General features: G+C 41.6%; 1 protein-coding gene across 4 annotated transcripts; it reads right to left on the reverse strand.

The window, feature by feature from the left end:
• Positions 1-1,132: 1,132 nt before the first annotated feature.
• Positions 1,133-16,178, reverse strand: arfip2b (ADP-ribosylation factor interacting protein 2b). 4 transcript variants are annotated; one of them, XM_079171152.1, is made up of 10 exons: positions 15,889-16,178; positions 14,157-14,267; positions 11,267-11,323; positions 9,799-9,907; positions 7,705-7,761; positions 6,047-6,162; positions 5,665-5,886; positions 5,354-5,511; positions 4,450-4,624; positions 1,133-4,301 (listed from the first exon to the last, which is right to left on the reverse strand). In XM_079171152.1, exons 2-10 carry the CDS (start codon positions 14,253-14,255, stop codon positions 4,146-4,148), a joined length of 1,149 nt encoding a protein of 382 aa, XP_079027278.1. In that variant the 5' UTR covers positions 14,256-14,267; positions 15,889-16,178; the 3' UTR covers positions 1,133-4,145. The 4 variants fall into 4 exon arrangements, with proteins under 4 accessions (XP_079027278.1, XP_079027280.1, XP_079027279.1 ...); XM_079171154.1 differs by lacking the exon at positions 11,267-11,323; XM_079171153.1 differs by lacking the exon at positions 7,705-7,761.
• Between the last annotated feature and the right edge of the window lie 315 nt (positions 16,179-16,493).

Raw genomic sequence — 16,493 nt, forward strand, 5'->3', positions numbered from 1 at the left:
AAAGGCAGACATAGTTTGTCAATAGTGCCATTACTTTCTCACTTATAGGAGGAACTGACATTGTTTTACCTTCTACTTCTCTTCCCTGAAATATACAACACACCATATAATTGCTCTATAAATATGTTTTCTCCTGATTATAGTTCTTATGTTAATACAAGATGAAACTTCATTGAGAAAATCTGACTTTTTAAATGCTTCTTTCTTCACAGCAAAGGTAAATTCCCTGAGTTTATATCACTTATTAGAGCCAAGTGGTGTATTCGGCAAGCGTGCCAGCCATCCACCACCCATATATATTCACATAAAGATCTGCTACTTCAGAGAGAGTCGCTGTTTTTCTGCCCATATCCGCTGCTCATCTCCGACGGAAGCTGTTGCAATTAAGAGACGAGCCAACTAGAATTAAGGAAATTGTACTAAAAAATATCCTATTTGCTGGGATATTTCGAAGCCGGATATAAACGTGGACACACGCGACTCTGACATTGTTGCTAAAACACGTCTGCGCGTTCTCAACAAACAAGGCATCATTAATTTGACAATTTCTTAAGCGAGTGTCGCTGTCAAGTTATTTACATACAGTGAAGGGCGCACATCCTGACAGAAAACGTTCACAAATCATCCATCATACACAATAAAACGCACAGTGGCGCTTTAATACACTTTTAATAAATGTTTTGTTTTACTTACCGTGCTATTAAAACGCAGCCGTCATATAAATCCTCAGTCACTGATCTTGCCTCGTGCTCACGCGAAGTGCAGTCTGTCTCGCGAACAGCAGTCACAGGTGCAGGGGCGCGCCTCCACCAATCACATTCAAGTTAGTTTCCAGGTACGAGAACGCCCTTGTAGGGCGAGGTAAGTAAAATGATGGGGAACCCACTTCCACTTGGTGAACAACAAAGGTCAAACCGCTAACAAAAAAAGTATTTCATATATATAATAATAATAATTTACAAATGCAGCCTATGAATAACATGCTCTGCATATCTTTACTTGGCTGCCAAATTCTAATTCAAAAGCTAAACAAAGGCAGGTATGAGCACATGAATGATACCATATCGTTTTATTAGCAAACACATATCTTAAAAGGGCAGATGGACAAGTTATTGTTCATAGATGTAAAATATAATACTGTGAAGAAAACAAAGACAGTGCTGCTAAAATTGAGAATATGCAAAAAAGAAGAAAAAAAAATATGAACTATATGTGAACTGCTGGTGTCAGATAATAAAACTGGAGTTGTCTTAATAATAAAACAGGAGAGCTTACTTACATGAGACATTTGATAAATGATGCTTGATTAGAAGATTACTCCTGAAATACCTTTGTACAGTTGTAATCACAAGATTGTAGTTTTGACTAAATCCAGATGGTTGCTTCTCCGTTTGCATGCAACAGAAGGAAAGCACACTGGGCCACAGTGCAATTTAAATGGGATGAAAGCAAACAGCCAGAGCGTTTGAAAATGTGTACTTTTAATTAGTTCCCTCGGGGTGGGGTGGGACTTTTCAGGTCTGAGTGAGGAATGAAGGCAGAGTATCACATCAATCCATGACACAACTTCATTTATCATCTTAAATATCATTATGTGCAATCATTCATACAGTACAATACACCAGCTCAGACTAGAAAATATTGATTGTACACAAATAAAATATCTCATTTTATAAATCTTGGTTCTTTCTCAGCAACAATTTAAAGACTGTTAGTAAGAGTGACTATATAAATGCTTGTCACACCTTTTTTTTTTTTTTTTTTTTTGAATTTGCTGGAGGTTTCACAATTACGGAACAAAACACATCCTATTGCCATTCATTTTGGTGTTGGGGTTCGGGATTTTCAAAGGGGCAGGTTTGGAAAAGAGGAGTCACATTTGTTTTTAATATTGCTGTGTGACGATCAAACAGACCAGGAGCTGATCAGTGAAACTGCAATTTTAGCCGCAAGTGAGGCCAAACTCTAACCGAGCGACTCTTTCAGCCAGAATAAAACGCACCCATTTGACACACTGACAGGTACGAGCTCAGTGAAACACAAGCCAACCAAATCACACCATCAACTTATATCTGCTTTTCATCAAAAATCAATTGTCTTCAAGACCATTAAAAGGAAACCCACATTTTGGATTTTTGCTTCAGCCAGTATCAAGATGTGAATCAACAACCGTAAGCATGGCGTCATGCCAGTCCATGCGAGCAGAAGGCCAAGAGTGGAGCATCAGTGCGTTCACACACGTATATGCACCTGCACTTTGGATCGCTGCCTGCCATGCAAATACAGAGGAGACAAGAAGGTGGAGGACTAACCGTTCAATGCAGCACGGTAAAACATTCATTATACTGGATCATCTTCAGCTCACTTCAGAGGTTTGACCCTGGAACGGTTAGTGTAGAAATATCAATTACAGAGTATTCTCACATTAGTGTGTCATCTGCAAAACGCTATTAACGTCATACTCATGAATTGAGTCATTTGCACAGAAGTCTTCAGGGTACAAATGTGTCGATTTTCCAACAGATTAACGGATATAATGAACATAATAAATACAATGATGCATACAAATTACATTACACATTACATTTGTTGTACCATGCCGATATTTTGTGGTAATACCGTCTCGTAATTGTCAACAACAGATGATTGTTTATTATACTAAGACAATGTTTCAATTAAAGGACATGAACGAAATGATGAACAAGTAGTGTTATCCCACTCCCCAATTTACTAATTTACAAGATTGTGTGTTGAAATATTAGGATTAGTAATATTAGACAGCTACAGTAATCTTCAGTGTGAAGAAAGGTAACCATAGACAAATATATTCTGCTTCAGGGAGACCGAAAGATATGACCCTAGATGTCAAAAAAACACATTTCAACATTTCAATGTATCAATGTGGAAAATCGGTCATGAATTCCTGTTAAATACAGTCTGTTAAACAATTAAATATCAGGTTTGCTGTTAACTGTGTGACATGCTCATCTTGCCTCCACCAGCGAGACTGAACCAACCAATGAAAACGCATCAAGGGGACAGTAAACATCTCTCTCAATTATCTTTGGGTAAATAAAATACAATTAGTAAAGATCCCAACCAGTAGAACTTTTTGGGAAGCTGTGGCAGTGTTCCTTAATAAACAATCGTTGCATATATGAGTTGAAGTCCAAAAACAAAAAAACTCAGGTTACAATTGAAATAATTACAGACGGAGTCTTACAGTACTTTCCCTCTAAAGCACCAGCAGACATTGTCCAAACAGTATACTGTCCTTCACTCTGAAGCATGACTAGTACTGAAATAATTACAAATCAAAAAGATGTCAGTCAAACAGCAAAAACTAAACTCAACACAGCAGTGTTTTTGTTTTATAAGCTACAAACAATCATACACTATTTATTTCAAAAGTTGAACAGTACTTAATTTGAAATGTACATTGATTTGAAATGTCCAAGCGTTCCTTTCCAGTGTACCACACAAATCCCATTCATGTGGAGTTTGTCGTTTGTATTTATCTTTCTTCCTGCAGCCCACATGTTCATTTAGTGCGTATACGCTCATAAATAAAGAGGCACACAAGGAGAGCGATACGGTCTGGAAGAGTTCTGATGTAGCGTTTGGTTACATCCCAGTGTGTTTCAATGGATTTGTCATTTTTCCTTTTGTCGTCGGTCTCTGTAACCAAGATGGTGCGGGGTTGAAGTTTAACTCTGGGAACAATAATGACCATGAACATGACTAACACAAGTTCACACAGCAGAATGGTGCTGAAATAGAAGAGGAGTTCAAAAGGGAGAGAGAGAGAGGGGGGGGGGGAGATGAACAGATCCTCTGGGAACAAAGCACACAGAATAGGAAGGAAGTTGGGAAGAGGCACTGAAAGCCCTCTGACTGTTCATGAAACTGGCCACTTGGTTCCCTGTTGCATTTTGCCCACTCATCAATAATACCCTGCAATCCATCTGTCCAATCATCCAGCCACACGCTCATCTCATATCTCAATCCACCCAATTACATGTATGCGTTTCCCTCTGTAGTGGTCCTCTGTAAGGTGTGTTGGGGGGGGGGGGGGGGGGGGGTTCGACAGGTAACAGGTGGAGGTGGTTGAGACGGAGGCTGCAGGAGATCCAGTAAAAACCTTCTCACTGCTCCTCCAACCAGGAGGGCTTGTCGGCCCCCGGAGGCCTCAACTTTATGTTGAACTGCTTCAGCGTCTGCTCCAGCTGCTGCTGGTTGCCAGCAAAGTACGCCGAGATGGCGTTGTGGAAGAGGAGGAGCTGCTTATGCATCACCTTCACCTGACGGAGAGAAACAAGGGAGCTTCAGAAATGGATTTGTGCACATCATCACACAAAGACGACACACCGAGTAAAGCCTACATTTCACTTTGAACGCTGATGATGATGATGATGATGATGATGATGCAGGCCTATCCTGCCCACTAACCTTATTCTCCTCCAGGAACTTGAGTTTAATGATGACGTCTGAGCGGAGGTGTTCATACTTGTCCTTCTGGACTTGGTACTGTTCCTGAGCAGCATCTATGCGAGCCATGGCAACAGCGTCCTTCGGTCCCAGACTCAGTTCCTCCAGGTCTGACCGGTAGGCATCAAACTCCAGCCTGTTCATAGAAAAAAAGATAGAAAAGACAGAGTTTTAAATGGCCCTAAACGTTGCTCTTTATTGTAAAATTGGATCCAACATATTCCAGAACACATGATAGATTACTGTATTTGTGTTTGCGTGTTGTGTTTCTGTGCACCAATCAGGATTTAGCAATGTTTGAAGAAATTTGCGATTTGAAGCTAAACAGTCCTTGTGGAGAGCAAACGAGGCGGAACGCATTGGCCGAAATGCAATCTCTGAATCCACCGGCTATCGTTTGACGAGGATTTAGCTTTTGAACGGTTTAATAAAAACAGCTTGTTAAACTCTATTAAAAATGTATGAAAATAATATTAATTTCCAAACACTAACTCTTGGTTGTCGCCATATTTAGTCATAAATATTTATTGTTAAAGAAAAATAAGTTGAAAACTGAAAACAAGTTCAAGCGCTTTAAGAAAAAGGAGGATATAGAGGGAATATTTAAAAGATCCAGACCGAATGGTAATTTCAAATGTCAAGAGAATAGCTACTCACAAAGAATTCATTGTGTGCATCACATTCTCATCGTAGTTTAGAGAGATGGAACAAATTCCTTGCATATCATTTAATGAATATAGTTATCTATTCATTCGGTGTAAGGATTAAAATCTAAACCCAATCCGTCCGTTCCTTCCTAAGTGTTGTCTGTATCCGTTTGCTAATCTCAGATGAAAAGATTAATCGATGTGCTGCATGTTCTTACCTTGCACTTTCATACATCTTGATTGTCATGAGGGTGTCCTCCATGGTCTTGTTGACCAGTGTGTTGATGCTTGACACAAAGAAGTTAACGGCACCAAGTAGAGTCTCCCCATTCTTACACAGCAACTTCTGAGTCTCTGCATTGTAGCCAAACTCATCCTGTAAAAGAAAATGAACGCACACAATAGAAACATGAAAGTATTAACGTCTTCCAATGTTGTCTACACACAAACCTGTTATTCAACTTTCCAGCAGATCGATGTCTCAAGAGTTAAAGCATCAAAGCTACACAAAGAGATTTTTAGGCCTCACCCGCAGCTCTGGAGATTTCTGACTGAGGTCGGCAAAGGTGTCCCCCAGTGCATGCTGGGTCTGCACCATGTTGTAGAAGTGGGTGGTCAGCGCTCTGGCCAATCGCAGCACATTCTCATATTTCCTTTTAGTGTCTCTCAGCACCTCGATCTGGGCCTCGAGCTCCAGGTCCACAGTCCGGGAACCCCGACCGAAACGCTCTGAGATCATTTGCTTCGTACACTGAAAATAAAATAAAAAGGAAGACGCACAGAGACATCAGGAACACAATGCAATGCATACCGCATAAGGACATGAGAGGGGGGGGGGTTCCTGACTCTCAGGCACAGACAAAAATGAAAGCATTTTATCATGAAGCTCAACATTACAGAACCTCAGATACCTTGTAAGTGTTGAGACCCCACTTCTTCATCGTTTCGAGCTTTTCCACGGCCACGCCGCGGGTCGCGTCGTCTGCCGCCATTGACGAGCTGCTGCTGCTGTGGTGCATGTTGGAACCTGAGAGACAATGTGGAAAACACAGGAACATTGTAAAAAGAAAAAAAAAAACCCGCAAGTAAACAAACACAGACGCAGGTAGACAAGATTAAGCAAAGCAAAGAATAGATCATATAGAGAATCGAAAAAAAACAACTTAAAGTACATTAAAACTGTGCTGCGTTCAATAAAGACAAAACTGAGGATGGTTTCTGAAATCTGTCGGCTATTTCCAACCCGTGTCCATCACCATTATCCCTCACACCACTGTAAAACATGCACTGGAGTGAGCTGGAGTTAATGAGTAAATAAATAACAGGAAGTATTGGGCTCAGGAAAATAATAAAAAGAAGATATTCTGGGTCACTGCAATCTGATTAATCAATGTAGAGCCCATAGCATTCAACTTCACATCCTCCCCTCCCCGGTACCTTGGTGCTCATTTGATTGGCTCGCTATGTGGCAGAAGATAGAACTGCTTGGGGGACCGCTACTTTGCCTGGCCTTCGCGCGCAGGTCTGTGACCGAGGGGTGGGCAGGTATGGATGAAGGTATGGTTCAGGGTCAGTGTGAATTAGGGTGTGGGAGTGGGATTTACATTGGATTTTTGTGTATATTATGGGAATGTTTTAACGGGATCAGGATTTGAAATGATAGTTGGATATTTAGGGTTTAAACATGATGTAATTATTGAACAAGCGTGCCAAAAATGGAACGATAACGTAGGAGGACGATTGTGGGGAGGAGCAGGGAAATGCAGAAAGTGCAAATCACAAAAGGGAGAAGAGGAGGATGAGGAATGTGTGGGAGGGAATGGAGAAAAGGAGGTGGATGACAAAGATAGACAAGTACAAAGATGAAAAGACAACATTTAGTGCATGACAATAAAGACAAATGAGTGATGATGAAGACGGGGGCAGTTTGAATTGCAGCAGAACTAAACACTGTGATAAATAAACTGGATTTCATTTCATCATGATAAATAGAAAAGATTAGACAAGACGAGAGAAATGAGGGCCTCCAAAACTTAAAACGTTGACTAAAGTCCTCCCAAAAACATCTTACTTCACCATAAATATTCAATGTCTTAGCATAAATATGCACTGTGATAGACGTGAAGTCCAGAGCTTAGTGAGATATTACTGGATGATATTAAAAGTGCAAGAAAAACCAACCAGAGAGAATATCATGTAAAAGAAATGCTGTGATAGAAAAAAGCCACAATTTAAAAGAGAGGAGCAGGCGGAAAGAAGTGTTCTGCTCCTCTCGCCACTGAAAGAGAGAGAAATGCTGAAGATCAAAAAGGACAGAGAAGGTGGTTCCCAGTTATGTAAAAAAGACAGACTCAGTATAAAAAGTGTCTTTCCAAAATGAGATAGCCATCATGTGAGAGACATACAGTAAAATCAAAATGACATTATGTGTTGCAGTGTAACTAAAAAGTACTGATTACAGACTGGAGGCTCTGGATCCTAGAAACGTCCTCCGTCGCAAAAAAATGATTCTATCACATTTTGGAAATAAACTCTAGATTATAAATATTAATCCGGTCTAAGGAGCCACCTAATCCTGTAACTGGGATCCTTTTGTTAAACTCTGCATTGTAGCGCACAGCAGGGCCTGAGAGAGAGAGAGAGAGAGAGAGTGAGACAAAGAAGCAGAAATATTAGTATTTAAAAAACTACTCAAAGTGTTAATTCCCTTTGATAGTTTATTCAGCTACACTGCTGACGTCAATGCACAGAATCCTTTGTGTAACTGCAATATCACACAACTCAAAGCCACAGCATAATGGATTCATCATTTAGTATGAAAGTGTGATTAATGGGAGAACTGTGACCTGATGTAGGATACCTGTGGATTTCTTGACATATGACTTCAAACCGTTGCTTGACATTTAGACATATTTGATAATAAACTTGTCCTTTACTATTATAGTAGAGTTACAGTATATCTGAAACATTACAATGGTCATGAGTTGTGACATGTAGACTGTAAAAACAATGCATGGGGCGGCGTCACTACATGAACCAAGGAATCTGTTGGTACCATGTCATGTGAGCTTGTCAGAAAGGGGGCTAAACTTCAAAATGTCAGAAGGAAAATTGGTTTTATGGTTACCGATGAGTTACCCCTTTACACACGTGCACTTTATGCTTATCGCATGCATTTTTGGGGACAAAACTAAGCAGTTTTTTTTTGCATGCAGTATTCTAAAAATGGTGTATTTGAATATTTCTGCACTCTGGGGTCCCTCAACAGGCCCACAGGTGTAAAGTTTAAGCGATACAACTTGGAAAATCAATAAGATGTAAATGTGTATCTGTACCTCTCAGACTGTTTTACCGTGCTGTTTCACACAAAATCCACAAATGCAGAAAGCATCAGTACCGCTAACTGTCATGACAGACAGACATAAATGCAAACAGCTGGTTGTAAAATCTGCAGGATCATGTTGTAGAATTAAGTTATTGTTGCCGTCACAACAATTAAGTAAATAATACATAATACAATACTAAATAATGTATGCAAATTCAAGTTTCTGTTCATGTGGCAATAACATCATCATCTTTATCATCTTTGTGGTAACAAAGTTGTTAAACGTTGCACCATTGCTGCAACCACTCATGAGGCATAATAGAGCATAGGGATGGCCATCCTATACTTCCATTATAATGTTCTAAGCTTTCACAATTTATTTTAATACATTCTTAAATCAGATTTATGACTACAACAACTGTCACAAAGTGCTGAGCTGCATCTTGCATTAACCTTCAGGTTCCCTACTTCCAGATGTATACCAACTGTCTGTGGCATAATGTCCTGATGACCTGCTATCTCCCCCTAAAGATCCCCCAAAAAAGGGTTTGTTTCTGCTTTTTTATCAAGCCTGCTTTTACCATTAAAGCTGCAGTGTGTGGGATTTGGTGACATCTAGTGGTGGGTACTAGAACATCTGTGTGTGCCAAGCCTGTAGGTAATGTACGGAGGTTGACACACAAATGGCTGTATCTTAAACCAGGGTTTGGGTTGTCCGCTCTGGGCTACTGTAGAAACATGGCCGTGCAATATAGCAGACTCCATGAAAAAGGACCCTCTCCATACGTAGATACAAACGGCTAATTCTAAAGGTAACAAAAACAAAACAATATATATTTTAAGGTGATTACAATAGTATATTCCATTTTTGCCAATAAACTTGGCGATCTGGTGATTACTGTAGTATCGGTATAATAAAAAACAAAAAGGTTTGGGATGATATCCAGTAAATACATTCCTATCAGACTAAACACTTTTAGGTTTTTGAGATCAATATAGCTCATCATTGACTCGGCCCTCCTGCTCGCTCCCATATGTGTGCATAGAAGAACCATAAATAACTGAGTAACACGGACCACAAAGGCACATTTTCAGATGCAGTGGAAGCCACGGCGAGCTGGGGAGGAATCAGTGCAAATTGACCACAAATGAATTGCAGGACGACCTCAAGGGAAGAATGATGAGAGGCCCCATAAACCAATTATTAGACTCGCTGAATAACATCAGAGTCAGAGGCGCAGCACAGCGTCAAGTGAAAGTGGAACAGCGACATAGCTGAGAGGAGACTGAAGAGATATCAGAGATCAGTGAGAGAAGAAGAGAGAAGTAGGACTCTACCTTTGATTGAGCTGGTGGGGATGATTCCCTCCGCTGTTCCTCCATAACCGCCCGATACAATGCTTGTCTCGTTGAGATTGGGACCCGATACCATCACCTGCTGCAGGTCCTGCAAAGTTTAAGTGGGGAAATAAAATAAAATAGAACAAGAACAAGGGAAGGATTGAGGGGTTTGGGTGGGGATACATAGACAGCAGATTATGACTTGAGTGTTAAATTCAGACAGTGTAGGTTAGAGGCTTATTCACTAGAGGGGGACAAACACTACTATGTTAGAGAGGTTAGTCAGTACACACAATCTTAAGGCAGTGTCTAAATTGAACCCCTTATCTGGACGCCAACAGGAAAAACTATGAAGTATGTGAAAGACGGCAAACACACCTAAAGTACCCAGTCAATAATCAACCTAACCTGAATCTCCTGCCCTGATAGGAGCGAGCGAGAGGACTACAATACCACCGCTACGACTGTGACTTCAACCATCTATGCGGCAGGAAACGCTCCTGCAAACTGTTTCCTCCTCCCAAAAATAATCACAGGTTTCAGTAAAGCTCTGGATCGGGAGGGGAACTGTGTTACGATCCATCTTATGAGCCAGTAAAGAAATAAATGTGTGAGGAATTTATGGAAAATAAAAAAAAAATCTGTACTGTAATGATTTTTCACTTCGGAAAACCATGTGTGAGAGTTTAACTCTTGCCTGTGTCGTAAGCAAGCCACTTATTTAATTCACTACAGACGGTGCACAGAACTATGGGCAAAGACCAAAACAGTCCATTCGACAAACGTAAACTGGAACAAGTCTGTGATAAGGAAACTCAAAGCTCTAGGGAGGCGGCTATTTCCTTTTTGTAAGCAAACACAAACATGTCTGATCCAGAAGGAAGTAAAAGTACTACTGCTGTGATTTGTGCTGTTGGAGGTTAAACGAGGAATCTTCAGCACGATGCAAAATGCGTCCGTTATGAAGGTATCCAAGCTCTGCTTCAGAGTACTATTACAGCAGTAGTACGACATGAGTATTAGTACGACGCCATTATTGTGTCGTCAACCCCAACACCCGCTAAAATGAAGGAATCACACTCACACATCATCAAAGTGCACACAGAGTCTAGGTTGTATTAGCTCAACACACACCAGCTGATTATGAACAATCACATGGAAACAGATTGTAATATTGAGACCTAAGTGTTAGACGTCAGCTAGTTTGTTAATACTACTCAATTTGAGGGACATGTCTCTCAAAACACATCAGGTCTGAGAGACTTTATCTGGAGTTAGTAGGAGCCGAGTTAACAGGCAGCACAATTCAAGCTGCGCAGTGGTTTGCCATTAAAAAAAACGAAATGTCTGACACTATGTGAAATAGGCCGACGTAGTGATGTGAGGCAGTTTAACGCCGCATAAAGTCAAACCACTGAGCAGCACCACACACCAACACACACAAATGGACGAATGGCCTGCTCACCCTGGTGCCTCTGGAGCTCCCTACCTTCTCATCTAAGCTCCACTGCAGTTGTGCAGCCTGCACAGAGATGGAGGGGGAATCGACAAACAACGACAACAACAACAACAACGACAACAAAAAGAAACAAATAGGAAAAAGAAAGGAGACAAAAAGAAAAAATCCATGACTGAAATCATGAGGCAAGATAGAATGATAAAAAGAAATCATCATAATGTCCACAAACAGCCGGGATGTAAGATGGAGAGCAGTGATGACTGATATCACAGCAGCTCACGATTCATCGTTTAGCTATGTTTATGTTGAAGCTCCAAGCGGATCCTCTAGTCAACGGGGTGAACGTGTTTCGCTTGGTACATTGTAGCTTACCACAGCGTTGCCGTGATATTATTTCATCACCGTCACTGGGAAAAAGAAAATACAGATTGTTGTACAACAATGCAGGTTTCAACGTCAGCAATCGACTCGCTTGAAGTCAGTTTTGACTTGCCCCTCTACAAATAGTTTTAGGCGTTAGCGCTCTTAAATAACAGCAAAGACTAAAGTTGGCACGGCGCATGTGGAGAGGTGAGAAGGAAGCGAGATGGCTCACTTCGTAGCCACTTACATCCTCAGCTCCACAATGTGTTTGACTGTTGTTTTTTAACCACCTGCCTGATCGGGCAAGTGAGTTTCCAGATTTACTAGCACGACAGGCTATTTTACTTGCCCCGGGCAAATCGGGCAGTCTGTATTGTTGAGCTCTGCACTGCACGAATAAAGATGTATTTTAACAAGACATTTACAGACATTAAAAGGTGACGTTAACACTGAGGGGGAAACAATCAAGACGGAACCGAGTACACACACACACAAACACCGAATTTGAGTGGCCAGAAAAGACAATTCTATGGGTTGCGTGGAACCTTTTGGCCAAATGGTCTTCATTATAGCATACGTAGAATTTCTGTCGCCACTTAAAATGAACATGATGGACAAAGCCTGTCTAACTACATCTTCTCCTTCATTTAGTCTGTGCGTCTCTTATTCTAGAGATCTGCCTCGAGTTTCTGGCATCTGTTCAATATGGCCGAAAGGCTGCCGCAGACACTGATCCTCTCTGGACACTTTCATTAAACAGAGCCTGTTCCTTGAGATGAAAGACAAACTACAGAGCCTTCGAGTCATCAAACAATAATATTGGGAGTCATATCTTAACAGTGAGGTTTGGTAGACTTATGGAAGTGTCTTGCCTGGTTATGTGCGAATATTGCACCGAAAACAGAGAAGTAAACAAGTGCAACCGCATAAAGGACATCTTAAAGTACCGTTGACTGTCTGAGTAGACACTAGTGAGCCACTGTGATACATCTGGTGCTGCTGCCAGTCAAGCTAGCAGTCAAGCTAGCAGTCACCATCCCTGTTCAACGCTACGACACCGGAGTCCAGACTTCTGCTAGTCCTTAACCTGCCGATCTTCGTCTCGATGTGCCGAGAGCGACACAAGAACTGCTGCAGCTCTAAAGTGAGTGCTGCACAGCAGATGTCAATCTGATTTCGGAGGGCTTTCACCCCAAGGACAAAGCACAGCCCGTTTCAGATTAATTGCAAAGTTGCTATGACAACTGGTTTAATATGCAGCACCGAAACAAGCGCAGCCGAACGCTTCTCATACATGAACACAAGTAAACAACACCAAGCGGTTGAATACGTGCGAACACCGTGCTGATGTTGGTGAGAAGGTATAGGGGGTTTTTCTTTTAGTACTCGAGTGGAGCCACACATGGTTTGGTGAGCAAATAACCTGAATCCTCCAGGATCTCCAGTCTGTTTGTTGAACAAGGTGTGCCTTAGGACACAGGAAAGGGAACAACCGGTTCCACCTCACGTAATCTACAACCCATCCGTTTCATTCTAACTGACTGGAAGTGATGGAAACATAACGTTGGTAATATACACTTGAGCTAGAGCAGTCTCTTTTGATATTGAATGAGGCAAACGAGTGCTTATTTGATCTGGAAATGAGCACCGATACATCTGAGAGTTTAGCTTTTCAGTTCAACCCTGAACGCGAGGCCACGTGAACAACTGGGTCCCAAGGAGAGCGGAAACTACAACGCCTCACTTCCCAGTTCTTTCCACACGTGTGTCCAAGCAAGCCACGTAATACAAGGACTTGTTGTGGTTGTGTATGACAGTAATAGTTAAACCCAGGCAGAGAGTACAGCATTTAAATCTCAACAAAAGGACCGGAGCAAATCTCCTGAATGATCATTCTGCTCTCAGGTTAATACAGATACATTAAGGCAATATGAGAGAATAATAAGTGACTGGCCACATCCATACAGCCAGTGTTGGAGACTCTATTTGCTAATAGGATTAGTGTTAAATTGTACTCTGCATATTATCACAGGGTAGTGCTGTGGTAGTGTGAATGGTATAAAAAAAAAAAAGAGCCAGCTCACTTAGCTGATCTCGTGATAGCTGAGAATTATACCCAAAACCCAACTTCAAACATCGCAAGGCTCGCATTAATCCGTCGCACTGGGTTAAACCAACCGCACCACCACGTAATGACATCAGGCTTAAATGTAGGGTTCATTTTCTTCACGTGCTCTCGTGTGAATGACATAGCCTGCAGAGACAGTACTGTATTTAATACATCCTGAGCAGACCAATAAGATACTTACAAGTACACGAATAAGAAAATGAACAACTCTGTCTCACTGGTTTGCCTTTGAGTATGCACATTATCTTTTGCCAGCTTGGGGTTGCAAGCGAGTAAATGCTTAACAGTGTGTGTAATAGTAGCTTTAAAATAGGTTAACAACAGCTACACAGGCTGGTGTCAAAAGGTTACACACAGTAGACCGATATATAGATATATATATATATATATATAACTGTGACCCACCTGTTCAAGGCTGTCATCTTCTGGGAGGGTCCCTGTGTCACCGTTACTGTTGATAGGAATCTCCATTGTGGCAGCTTTACTCATAATGCTGTCTGTCATAATGCACTATGTCTGTGAGAGAGAGAGGGAGAGAGACAGAGAGAGAGAGAGAGAGAGCGAGAGAGAGAGAGAAAGATAACGTGTTGAAACAACAAAGTGCCATATGTAAATGAAGTGGGGGGAAAAAAAAAGGGAGGGATGGAAAAACAGCGAGGCCTTAATTCTGATTTGTAGAGGACGGAGCAAAGAGCGTAGTCAACACAGACAAATCATCAGGCAGATGGGAATATAATTGCCGCAAATAAGCGAGGAGGTGGTTTTCAAAGAGCAAGGCTACCTCTCGGCATGAATACAGCACACCTATGAAAGGCCCACGCTGGGGCACCGCCGCTACAGTGAGCCGTTGAAGTGGCCACTCTACTCTGCAGCCTGTTAACAGGGTCCAGATGTTAGCAGAACCCACTCCCTAACAACACAGACTAGTGGGGAGATCGCAAGAGGGTTGGATCGACATTGTCTAGTCATCCTAATAGGTCAAACACGTGCACTCACATAAGCATGATAGGGCTGGACAAGCAGTAATATAGCTCCTATTTTTGATTAGTTAAAAAAAAAAAAAAGAAGCTTGGTGTCCTTTTGACATTTGCTACCATGTGGCTGACTCTATCTTAATTCTGACTACTTGGTAGGTTAATGGCGGTTAAATCTCTTGCTGGCACCGACGTCCCAGACGTTGTTTGAAGGGAGGTAGCGCTTGTTTACCTTTGCTCTGACCTCGCCTATTGTAAGTGGGCTTTTGTGGGCCGTGCCCAGTCCATATCCTGAGGAATGACAACATCTCTGTTGACTTAAGACATTCGAAGTACTGCTTCTCTTGCCCAACAATACTCAACACAAAAAGCATCTCACTGCACCCGTGGCACATCTTTGGGATGGAAAAAAAATAGTCCATCTTCTCCATATAAATTCTTCTTTTCAAGATAAAGTAGTGGCATATGCTGGGATTTTCACTTGCAGAACAAGCAGGGAAACAAAGGTCATCATAAACTGAGCAACCAAGTACTGCTTTGCATAAAATCCACATGAAGGCCCTGATCTTGCGACAGTGCCAAGTCCCTCAATCCACTATCTTCTGTCTCTTAGTCGAACCACCTAAACCAGGCTGACTCAATATGAAACAGCAACAGAGGGAGCTCAGGCATTAACTTGTGTATTAATCATTAACAGACTATAATTAGGCTTCGAAAATCACTTGAAGAACACGCGCTATAACAGAGACAATGCTCTTTATCATTATTAATATAAGATATCATGGACAATAGGTTATTATTAAATTGCTAAATCCTGGGAGCCCCGACAGGTGCATCAGCACAGGTGTACAGTTGTTCTCTCTCCAGCAGGTAACTCTAGCTACAGGCCTCCCCCGGTGGGCTCAATCTGCCCAACACAGAGGGGCTTTATCCGGGCAGTAAAGACATAACCGGTTATGAATGTCATACTGAAGCAGAATATGCTTTCTAGTAAGAAAAAAAAGGCCTGATTCTATGTCACATGAGCAGCTGTTAGGAGGAAGCTGGTCAAAAACACAACCCAGAGGATTCACTGTGCAAAAGCTGGTTGATTAACAGATGTAGCAATGAGATATAGTCACAATGCAACGTTAATATCGGCGTTTTCAAGCGGTTTGACTTACGGTGTGCTTGGTCCCGTCGTTAAAAACAGAGCAGTTGGGGGGAAAGCTAGCGAGCGAGCTAATAAAACGGGCTAACGGCGGCAGTGCATCCCGGTTTATGCGCGCGGCTTAGAGGAGACTATTGTGTCTTTGGTCAGTCCGGGGGGGACGACAAAAAAATGCCCGTTGGAAACAACGTAGTGCTCTAGTTTAAGAATATGTTGATGACATAGCCAGGTAAAGCCTTGTTCTTACTGCGTTTGTCTTCGTAAATAATATCCCCTATCTTATTTTCTTTAATGAAACCAGAAGGAACGCTTTACGGAACTGACGACACCGTACAATTCAGTTTGCAGACGGACGCGCTCCGATCCAAAGCACGTCTATTTAGGAGAAGATGGATCACTCGTTACAAAGGCAAAACACTGACATGGTGCTCCCTCGTGCATAGAGGTAACCTTCAAGCCACGCGTCTTTGTATACATTCATACATGTATATATATTACATATTTTTATAATACAGTTCAGTTGCCTGATTATAACAAAGTTCATATTGACATTATTAAACTAGAATTGCCTGTAACATTGGATTTCCACACATTTTGAATACGATAAATGATATGTGT

The sequence above is a fragment of the Pholis gunnellus genome, assembly GCF_910591455.1.
Source record: "Pholis gunnellus genome assembly, chromosome: 13".
In the NCBI taxonomy this organism is placed as follows: Eukaryota; Metazoa; Chordata; class Actinopteri; order Perciformes; family Pholidae; genus Pholis; species Pholis gunnellus.